This window comes from Euphorbia lathyris, chromosome 1 (genome assembly GCF_963576675.1).
Source record: "Euphorbia lathyris chromosome 1, ddEupLath1.1, whole genome shotgun sequence".
NCBI classification, from domain to species: Eukaryota; Viridiplantae; Streptophyta; class Magnoliopsida; order Malpighiales; family Euphorbiaceae; genus Euphorbia; species Euphorbia lathyris.
Window position 1 is genome coordinate 85,503,454 of NC_088910.1, and position 11,784 is coordinate 85,515,237.

The 11,784-nt window shown below is 33.4% G+C and overlaps 1 protein-coding gene across 7 annotated transcripts; it reads left to right on the plus strand.

Annotated features, from left to right (window-relative positions):
• Window positions 1-2,492: 2,492 nt before the first annotated feature.
• LOC136204718 (pentatricopeptide repeat-containing protein At2g22070) lies at window positions 2,493-8,924 on the plus strand. 7 transcript variants are annotated; one of them, XM_065995540.1, is made up of 7 exons: window positions 2,493-2,650; window positions 4,073-4,355; window positions 4,505-4,721; window positions 5,435-7,809; window positions 7,954-8,415; window positions 8,496-8,650; window positions 8,731-8,924. In XM_065995540.1, the coding sequence occupies exons 2-4, from the start codon at window positions 4,347-4,349 to the stop codon at window positions 7,750-7,752; spliced, it is 2,544 nt and encodes an 847-aa protein (XP_065851612.1). In that variant the 5' UTR covers window positions 2,493-2,650; window positions 4,073-4,346; the 3' UTR covers window positions 7,753-7,809; window positions 7,954-8,415; window positions 8,496-8,650; window positions 8,731-8,924. The 7 variants fall into 7 exon arrangements, with proteins under 7 accessions (XP_065851612.1, XP_065851615.1, XP_065851613.1 ...); XM_065995543.1 differs by having other exon boundaries at window positions 8,496-8,582; XM_065995541.1 differs by having other exon boundaries at window positions 4,035-4,355; window positions 8,496-8,924.
• The last annotated feature ends 2,860 nt before the right edge of the window (window positions 8,925-11,784 follow it).

The window sequence follows — 11,784 nt, forward strand, 5'->3', positions numbered from 1 at the left end:
AAATAAATGATATACTATTTTATAAAAAAAAATTATATTCAGGATAGTATGTAGGTGATTTTTTTTTCAGCTTCAAATTGAAATAATTTATTAATATTAGTAATTAATAGTTTTAAATATATTATTTGATAACAAAAAGAGATGTGGATCTATTTGGTTACTAGTTTTTGTAATTAATTACAATTGTTTGTCAATTTCGTTTGGAAGATGATGTACCTTATTTAATTTTTATGGTCTCTTTTATTTAATTATTTAATTATTTTTTTTTTTGAAAAACCGTTTTCTTTCTTTTAATTTAATATTTAAAATAATTTTTTTTTCTATTATCTACTTCCTGAGGAGTCTTTCAAACATAGTACGAAATATAATCATACTTAAAATTGTGTTTGCATATATTAATGCCATGTTTAAACAAATAATAATAATTAAATAAAACCTTGATTTTACTCAACCCTAAATGCATTATATATAAGAAAGATATTATTCCTTCAACAAAAAAAAGGATAGCCGCCTACCCTTTTTAGAAGAGAGAATTTACAGAGATTGTCATACGTAGTGATAGAGTTGAAGGTAGCGGACATGGCTTGATAATTGTTTTCGATTATGTAAATATCAAGTAAGTAGTTAATTATATACAAAGTTCCTTGTTTGCTTGTTCATATATCTATTTAATTGTCTGTTATACTTGTAATGAATGTGAGTTAATTGTATGTTTGTTGTCGTGTTGATTTGTTGAGATAAATTGTCTATTGGTTTGATCTTCGTGTTTAACATGTGTATTTGGTACATTGACAATAGTCATGTTGGTATAAATATATTGAGAATGATGATGATAATGATATGAGATGTGAAATTTTGATTATGGAAAATGTAAGAGATTAAGAAAGCTTAACTGGGATAGTATATTCAATGGTTGCGATTGAAATGAGAAAAATGAATATAAACACCGGGTATTTGTTACGACATGGTGTTAAGGTACCGAGTATTTGTTACGATAGGGTACCTAGAGATAGAAAACGGGATACCGGGTATTTGTTACGACAGAGTATCCCATGATATGGATATTATGGCCAAGCAACCATTGAGTATTACTGGACTAGAGTAAGCAGGGCCCTTGAATAAATTAATAGTAATTCATTAATTATTGGATGTGTTGCTTGATAACTAATAATTATTAAATGCATGTAAACTGAATTGTATGCACGTGTGGTTGTACTTTGTATATAGTTAACTATCTTACTGAGCCTCCCAAGCTCACCCCACTCTCCACCAGTTTTCTTTTCAGGTTAATGTCATTAAATGCTTCGTGATGCTCGTTTGGATCGACCAGTATGTAGAGTCATCAGTTCTTAAGTGTATTCTTTTATTTCATAAAGGATTTTATTGGTTTGTGAGCATCAATTTGATGATAAATTGAATAGAAATTTATTTTTGTCTATATATTTAGGGTTTTTAAAAAGGGGTGTTACATTTTATATCTACAATATGTAACTTACTTAAATTAAATATGGAACACTAAGATAACAAGTTTTGAAATCCAATGTCGGGCGTTACAAGTTTGTTTTTTATAACAAGTTCGTAACAGGTTAAATGTAAAGTTAATCACTAAATTTAGATGTTTGTTTTAGAATGGTCGTTCAATTTCAATTTGTCACAATAAAATAATTCAATTTTAAGTTTTGTCTCAATTAGATATCTCCAATAATTTCAGTGGTTAAAATTCATCAGAATGATATCATGGTGACACGTGAGCGTGAGTTAACTCAGATGTCTAACCAAAACGATACGTGACAGTCATATGTCAGTTATTTTTATAAAAAAAACTAAATTGTGTTTTTTTCATAAAATTAAATGATATGTAGCTGCCAGGTGGTGTATAAATGGATGACATGTGTCGTTTCGATCAAATATCTCAGTTGACTCATATTGATGCGTCACTCATATCATCATTTCGATCCTAATTGAGTCAAAACTCAAAATTAAGTGATTTTATTAATACGAATTGAAGTTGAGTGACCATTTTAAAATAACTATCTAAATTCAATGGCCAACATGGCGCTCGTACCATCCACTAGAAGTGCTATAATAAAAAAGTGAGATTTTTTTGTGGGATAATGCAATAAAATAAGTGTAATGTTTTTTTTATAGAAGTATCAATTTAGGCTCCACGTACAGAATAACACTAATACATGTTTAACATTTTTAAAAAATACAAATTTAGATTCGATAATGAAATGTGATACGCTATTCATATTAATCCGTTAAGTTATGGTTTCTCTGCAATTGAAAGATCTTAACAGAGTAATATGAACATGGGCGGATTTAGGGGGGGTCAAAGGGGGCATTTGCCCACCCCCCCCCCCCCCCTCTTCATCCAAAAAAAAAAATTTTTTTTAACTCCAAAACGACGTCGTTTTGGTTCCCCTCAAAACAACGTCGTTTTGTTTTGTGATTTTTAATTTAAAACACAAGCCGTATTAGGCAACAGCAGCAGGTGCGATCGACCGACAGCCAGCAGTCGACGCTCCATCCTCTCCTCCTCGAAGCTTTGATTGAACTCCTCCTTTCTCTCCGTCCGGCCGTCTTCCTTCTCCGACCGACCGAGTTCTCTATCTGCTCTTCTCGATTTCTACCTCGATTCAGCTATTAGGTAATATTTCCTATTTTTTCACTGTTTTCTTTCTGTAATCGATGCTAATTTTGATGATTTGTTGTTTCTTCGTGATTGAAAGCTTGATTTTCCTTCCAATTTCTATTATCCTGTAATTTTATCATGTTCTATGAGAGCAATTGAATTCAATTGCAAACCTAATTGTTCTCAATTTGCGGTTGTTCTATGGAATTATGGGAGAGATTTTTGTGGGTTGAATTGATGAGTTTCTTGCAATTCCAGTTTAGTTTAGAGTAGCTCATATGAATGAATTGATACTTTCTAAATTTATGGGTTTTTTGGGGAATTTTTCTGGGCCACAAATGAAATTCCTGCAAAATAGTTTCTGTGTTGGAATGAGATTCAACCTAATTTTACTCCAAATAGTTTCTGTGTTGCTCTGGGTTTCCCATTAGGTTTTTTGGGTAATTTTCTGGGCTCCATTTCATAGGTTTTTCATTTTGTTTATGTTGATTATTGATGAATTAGTTGTTATTTTAGCTTGTAAATAGGTTTTTCATTTTGTTTATGTTGACTATTGATGAATTAGCTGTTATTTTAACTTGTAAACAGTTCATTCGAACCAAACATGTCCTTAGTTTCTTGCAATTCTAGTTTAGAATAGCTCATATGTTGAGAAGAATAGGATGTAAATGAGGCGAGCTCGGCTGATAGAAGCTCGACCATATGCAGCTCTATTTATAAATGAGTTGAGCTTGAGCACGATTTCGAGGCTCGATTCTTAAATGAGATGAGCTTGAGCATACCGAAATTCAGTTCGTTCATCAATCTACTTAGCATTAGACGTTTTTATTTTTATTTTAAGACATTTTGTATCGAATAGCAATTATGTATTAAAGTATATTTTTTTCAAGGCAAATGATATATACAACCCTAAGGGTTGTATATAAGCATTAATTCTCCATATGTTTTCAATAAAATAAAATCAAAATCTTAATTCCAAAGCATTTATTTGCATTGGAAATATAATTACTTTACTAGTTTTTATGAGTATTTAATAAAGTATCAATAAATTTTATTATAAAATTATCTTAAAAAACAAAATTAACACTAATAATAGTAATTAGTGGGTTCTTATTTACAGCCCTTAGGGCTGTAAATATCAGGACCCTTTTTTCAATTAATGTATTTTGTCAAAAAAAATTTTACATAGAGTTTTGACCCCCTCCCTCAAATCCTGGATTGGCCACTAAATATGAATGACATATCATGTTTCGTTATCGAGATCTAAATTGGTTTTTTTTTTTTAAACGTTAAACTTATATTAATACAATTTTACATAGAGCTAAATTGATACTTCCAACAATTCAATCAAAGTTTATTTTGGTACCTTACTTCTTTTTTCTTTTTTTAATGGGAAAAGATTGTTTTATTTGGTGATGCATGGTAAAAACACTCCAGCGTTAAAGATGCTCTTAGCTGAAATCCCTAGGCCTAATTTTGAAAAGAAAAATTCTTGTGATTTGGCCGCCTCTTCGTGTAGACACCTCTTGGACAGGGAGGCCGATAGTGCCTTGTCTATGCTTAAATCCAGTGCTGGAAACTTGAAAATGGGTCATGACATCGATCGCAAGGTTGAAACCGCATTACTAATGGAGTCCAAGCTAGATTTGGTAGCACGGAAAGTGATTATTAGCATTTTCAGATACTTGGAGTCATTCCTCACATAGCTGACATGGCAAAGGTTTTTTCTTTTCTTCTCCTCAGCCTTATTCACAGTTCAATTTCAATTTTTCATATTCGTGAGGATTAATTACTTCAATTCCGTTATATGCATTAAAATATGTCATATTTGATCTTGGGTATCTTCAATAAACTTAGAACTTATTACAGGTAGCATCTTTCATGGAATTGGCAATTTGTTCTTCAGATAGAGCAACTATGATGGCTAAGCAAATTCAATTTAATACATATAGTCGGAATCCTGCCGATTGTGGTGGGAAACTTGCAGTGCTGAAGGTACTTGAAACAAATAAGCATCATCCACATTTGGCTAATGTTGGATCCCACTTGATTGGTTGCTCGAAAGCAGTGCAGCAACGAAATGACAGTAATTTTCCATGAACTTGCCTTTCTGAATGAAAACTCTGTTCGTTTTCTTTTCTTATGATATCTGCCGCATTAGGATAGAGAGATTAAGTAAAGATTTCTCCCTGTACTTCTGAGTATGTGTGCATTGCCGTCGAACATTTTGCATCTTCCAAATTGTTTCCAGTCGAGACCCAGCGAACTAAATTTTATGCTTTTAACATATTCTAATATCTAGATTAGCATTTGCTACTTAAAAAATATATCAGCAGATATATTCAGTTATTTAAATGCTAGCATGTTCTTAGAATTCTATTAGACTAATTGATGTGGCCAAAATGGATGACTATGCACATGTGCAAACTTGTACAGAAGAACCATGAGGAAGCCTAGTTCTCTCCCAAGAAATAAAGCCTTATGAAGAATCGATGAATTGTGTCATTTCTTAACACTCCAATACAGACTTCTCTTTTAAGAAATGGAAATCTTATTCCTATCGGCTTTTCCTTACACGCAGGATTTTAAATCTGACTATTTGTTCCATCCAAAAAACCAAAAAAATCTGACTATTTGTAGTGTATTAGTATATATTAGACATGACGCACCATCCCTTGTAAAGTGCCAATGCGTTCAATTTTCAGAAATTCTGTGAAATTGATTCCTTTAATCACTCCTGGTGTTTTTTCATAATCTGGTCGCTGACAGAGATTTTGCTTTCTTTCTCTTTTGGTTCAGTTTTTTATTCCTTTCTTCTACAAGCAAGCATCAAATCCAAGAACCAATCAATGGGTAAACTAATCCATGCCCACATGATTAAGTTAGGCCTTCGCTTCAGTGTCTATTTAGCAAACAACCTCATCAACTTGTACGCAAAATCCGGGTATATTATTGATGCCCATAATGTATTCAATGAAATGCCTGCAAAAACCACATTCTCATGGAATACAATTCTCTCTGGATATGCAAAACAGGGAATGATAGACAAAGCCCATCAAGTGTTTCATGAAATACCTTATCGCGATTCTGTTTCATGGACTACAATGATTGCCAGCTATAATCAAATGGGCCATTTTGAGAGTGCAATAAAATTGTTTGTAGAGATGGTGAAGGATAAAGTTCCACCTACGCAGTTTACACTTACGAATGTCCTTTCTTCATGTGCTGCTTTAGGGGCTTTAAGCATTGGTAAAAAGGTCCATTCTTTTGCTGTGAAATTAGGTCTTAGTGGGAATGTTCCTGTAGCAAATTCACTTCTGAATATGTATGCAAAATCGGGAGAGTTTTTAATGGCTAATATTGTTTTTAAAAGGATGAGATTGAAGAACACTTCAAGCTGGAACATAATGATTTCATTGCATATGAAATGTGGTAGAGTTGATCATGCCCTCACTTTATTTCAGCAAATGAGTGAACGGGATATAGTTACATGGAATTCAATGATAGCAGGATATAATCAACATGGTTTTCAGAAGAAAGCACTAGAACTTTTTCCTAGCATGTTGTTGGATTGTTCTCTAAGACCTGATAGGTTCACCTTAGCAAGTATTTTATCAGCTTGTGCCAATCTTGAGAACTTGAATCTTGGAAAACAAATTCATAATTATATTATTAGGACAGAGTTTGCTATAACTGGGGTAGTTCAAAATGCTTTAATCTCAATGTATTCGAAGTCTGGAGGTGTTGAAATTGCTCGAAGGATTGTAGAGAAAAGTGGGATTTCAGATCTTGATGTTATAGCATTTACAGCTCTATTAGATGGATATGTCAAACTTGGGAATATAACCCCAGCCAGACAGATTTTTGACACATTAAGAGACCGGGATGTGGTATCTTGGACAGCTATGATAGTAGGTTATGTACAAAATAACTTAAATAATGATGCCATGGAGCTTTTCAGAACAATGGCTAGAAAAGGACCACGACCGAACAGTTTTACTCTAGCAGCCATGTTGAGTGTTTGTTCAAGTCTGGCTTCTTTGAATCATGGGAAGCAAATTCATGCAAGTGCTATAAGATCAGGGGAAGGTTCATCTACTTCTGTGGGGAATGCACTGATTACAATGTATGCAAAAGCTGGAAGTATAACTACTGCACGCCAGGTTTTTAATCTCATATGCTCAAATACGGATACTGTCTCCTGGACATCTATGATTATAGCTTTAGCTCAACATGGTCTCGGAAAAGAAGCTATAGAGCTGTTTGAGAATATGTTGATGCTGGGTATTCAGCCTGACCATATAACTTATGTTGGTGTCCTCTCTGCTTGTACACATGTGGGATTCGTTGAGCAAGGCCGCAATTATTTCCATCTGATGGCTAGTGTGCACAAAATTGAGCCAACTCTGAGCCATTATGCATGCATGATTGACCTGTTTGGTCGTGCTGGGTTGTTCCAAGAAGCATTTGATTTTATAGAAAGTATGCCTATTGAACCGGATGTTATAGGCTGGGGTTCACTATTATCTTCTTGTAGGATTTATAAAAATGCAGATATGGCAAAATTTGCAGCAGAGAGATTACTTCTTATTGAACCTGGCAATAGTGGAGCATACTCTGCCCTTGCTAATGTATATTCAGCTTGTGGAAAATGGGAAGATGCTGCTAAAATTAGGAAGTTAATGAAGGATAGAGGAGTTAAGAAAGAGCAAGGATATAGTTGGGTTCAGATCCAGAACAAAGTTCATGTCTTTGGAGCTGAAGATAATCTTCATCCACTGAAATCGGAAATCTATAAAATGATGGACAAGATGTGGATGGAGATAAAAAAGATGGGTTTTGTTCCACATTTTGAATCTGTATTACATGACCTTGAGATAGAGGTAAAGGATAAAATGCTTAGATATCACAGCGAGAAACTTGCCATTGCATTTGGGCTAATAAGTACCCCAGGAAACAGTACATTGAGAATTATGAAGAATCTCAGAGTCTGTAATGATTGTCATTCAGCTATTAAATATATCTCCAAACTTGCTGGTAGAGAAATTATTGTGAGAGATGCTACTCGTTTTCATCATTTCAAAGATGGTTTCTGTTCTTGCAATGACTACTGGTAAGCATAGGAGTGGAGCTGAAAAGAAGTCAACTGCCAATGTTTAAGAAAAAATATTGAGGTACTATAGACGATTCTTGTATTTCCATTAAGATCGTTTGGATATTGAGAAATTGTGGTAAATTTATTATGTCCTTTTTTTGTCTTGAAATTTGACCTAAATTGTAAATTGAAACAACTAATTTCATGTTTATTTTCCGAGCAGCTTGACTGTCAAAGGATTGTGCAAAGTTTATGGATGGATACTGCATTTGTTAATCCGTGCTCATTGCTGCTGCCCAAAATGATCATCAGAGTTCTGTAATGATAAAAATTTAGAAGATGACACTAGATGAGGTTGGAATTGATTTATGGCTATCTTTGTCCACTTGCAGGGGTTCAAAATATATCTATATTAAATCAGGAAGACTAATGTTGATGTGTAATTTTGTCAGCCTTTTGAAATTATTTAAAAATTATTGTTATTTGTTTTTTCGTGTTATTCATAATGAGTCAATTTCTTCCTCTATTTCTTTGCTTTCAGTGTTATTTACCCAATTTCTTTAATCAGAGAATGAACTACCTTTATAACTCCTCTCTTAGCCAAAATCTGTTTAGTTCTCGCGTTTCTGATCTGTGGTTATCACTATCTCTACCTATCCAAAGTCGCTCCTGAGGTTTCGTCAAGGTTAGAGCCTTTGATTTTTTTAATTTTATTTCTCCATTTGAATGTATAGTATTGATTTTCATTTCTCTTGCATTATGCAGATCTGCACCTGCATGCAAGAGAATCAGCAATTGCGGCCGATTGATTTTATTTGCGGTCCACTTGGAACAAAATTACTTGAACTATTGGTAATTACCTTAACAGCATACTGTAGGACATTTCTAGAATGATAGTTCTCATTCTCAATTCGCTAATGGTAATCTTTTTCTCAAATTTTTTTTTTCTTTTTGCCAATATATTACTCATTAGTTTTTCCTATTACCATCTTATTCTTAGTTGCTGCAATTAATTTGGTTAATTCACAAAAAAGACCATGCTGCAATGAGGTTGATAATGCACCGTAGCTAAGCTATGGATGAATCCAAGGAGATTTATTTCAGATCCTATTGTTGTTCTTATGCACTTTAATTTTGTGGGTTTTGAGATTAGTGTGCCGATTGGTTAATGAACAGATCTTTTATAAACGGTTATTTGTTTACTTTTTCTTCTTCTCTTTTGTTTGGATAATCTAATGTGAAATGTGTGGAAAATGCAAGTTGTTGCGGTTTCACTCTCACTCTCCTATTGTACTTAGCTAGTTGTAGACTTAACAACTAAATTGATTTGAGCGGGAATTGATTCAGTCATGAAGAGCATGAGCTAACTTCCTGATCTTGATATAAATTGCATTGGTTGTAACTCCTGTTAATTGAGTTGATTCAATAAAAGCATTTCACATGGTATCAAGATTCTTTATTATTCTATCGTGGATTGATTATCTCCTTCTTCTAGGAGGCTGGACTTTTGACAACATATGTATACTTAAACTAGAATGCTATATTTTGTAAGCTTGTGCAGCTTAATTTTCAATTGTGGTTCCCTTTTCTTTACTCTGTCAAGTTGCTTGTTCCATTGACTGAAATCCAAACGGTTAATCCCTAACATAACGGATCGCTAAGGGGATAACTGTATACAGTCCCTATTTCATTCTATATTTCTGATTGTGAAAATTTTGATTTTTGTTTGTGTTTTTTTTGTTTTATTTTATTTTAAACAAAGGGGTTAAATGATGCTAAAAGCCTTAGTTTTTTCCATTATAAGTAATCTCTCTCGATTTGTGTAATTTTCATCTCACTTGTTAAATAAATCTTAATTTGGTTACCCAACAAATTCTAATTTTTTATTGTTTAAATAATAGATAGTGAGTAAAAAGACTAGTAATTACGATCACCATCCTTGTGGGAACGATATTCTAGTTTCACTTTATTACTTGATACACGATTAAGGTGCACTTGCCTTCATATGCACGTATATGTAAAATATGCATCAAGGTCTATGGTATTTTGTTTTGTCAAAACGAGGTCTATGCTTGTCAATATTTACAAATTGGAAACTTTTGGGTTGATATTGTTAAATTTGGCCATTAACGACCTCAAAATGAAATTTTTCAAGAATTTAATTCTTTAATTTTTTAAGGTCATTTAGGTGGTGTTGTTTAACGAGGAGAGAGAAAGTTAATGTTTAGAGAGAGAAATCTTAAAATGATGATTTTGAAAAATAAAAAATTTAGTTCCATAGTAAATGTGATACTAAAAAACTTTAATTTTTTTAAAAAAAATCATTTTGAGGTCGTTAGAGTCAAATTTGGCAATGTCAATCCAAAAGGCCTTGATTTGCAAATTTTGACAAGCACAATCCTCGTTTTGATAAAAAAAAAAGTATTGCAGCTATTAATATGCAAAACTGTGTAACCACGAGGGGTTTCTTTTGGAATTAACCCTTATATTAATTCTATTTCGCTCTGTATTTTCCTTGCTTCGTTTCGTTAACTTAACGAGATCGAGTTGAGGCTGTTTAGCGATTCAGAGGAGCATTGCTAATGCCGCATGAAGTTCAGTATAGCGTGAGAACTGCACCCATGACACTAGTGATAGACTTCTCGCTAAACCTCATGTACCGATAGGACTTCTGTAAAAATGTTGAAACCTATCTTTTTTTATATTTTCTTATTTATTTTGATTACTTTATTTCTAATTACATTCTTTGAGGTATTATAAAGATTTATGATGATTTAAGAGTCGTGAATGCCCAAATGTAATTGTAAAAATTTAGTTATTTATTTTAGGGATTTTGCAATTTAATTTTCCTTGTAACCATTTATTATACACCATATATCTTCTGAATTGGAAACTTTAACATGTAATCGGTAAAAATTAATTGACGGATAATATGCAACTTGGCATGAATGTAACATCATGCATTATAAAACTTAAAGGAAATTTAAGCCATTTATTTGTATTTAGGAGGGGTTAAGTAGGAGGTAGGTGGATTGCCACCGGGTGTTTTGGGAGTGCTTCTTCCTCCTGATGGAGCATCGACCTTCCCCATATGCATCTAATTTCCAAATTCGTTACGCTTTTCGCAAGGAATGCCTATTAATTTTTCTTGGTTTCACAAAAAAACCAAATGACGACACTAATTCTGTTGGTTAGTTGTTTGAACAAGTCTTCATGTTTTCCTAGATATTAGGAACTGATAGAGTTTGTTTTTTTTATTTGACTTGTTCTTTTGCTTGTATCCACGTTTCCTAAGATCATTGGAGACAATTAGCTTTATTTCAGTCTTTCTGTTCCCTTGTAAGGCTATTTATAGCCACAACTGTTCTCTTTCAATAATAACAAATATCTTTGCATTTTGTGCAATCTGTTATTGTTCATTTTTTTGTTAACATCTGATATTAGAGCCTCATCAAAAGGGCCTCATTAGGAGAGAAAAGAGAAGTGTTTTTTTAGTGAAACACAAGAGAAGAGTGAGAAAGAATGGCAGAGAGTAGCACCAACAACATCATGTTTGTGCAACCTGCCATTCCTAAATTTGATGGCTATTATGAGCACTGGGCCAAATTGATGGAGAACTTCCTTCGAGCAAAGGAATTTTGGAGCCTAGTAGAAGATGGAATAACAGTGATTCCAGTAAGGAAAGAGCCATCAGAAGTGGAGGCAAAACTCATCGGAGAACAATAATTGAAAGATAAGAAAGTGAAGAATTATCTCTGTCAAGCCATGGATAGAGAAATAATGGAGACTATTCTCAATAATAACACATCAAAACAGATGTGGGACTCTATGAAGCAAAAATTCAAGGGATCAACAGGAGTCAAGAGAGCACAACTTCAAGCTCTTAATACTGAGTTTAAAACCTTAAGAATGAAGGTAGGGGAAACAATTAATGCTTATTTCGGAAGAATACTTTCCATTGCCAAGAAGATGAAGGCATGTGGGGAGAATGTCAAGGAAGCTGATATCACAGGAAAGATCTTACGCTCTTTAATCTCCAAATTTGATTATGTGG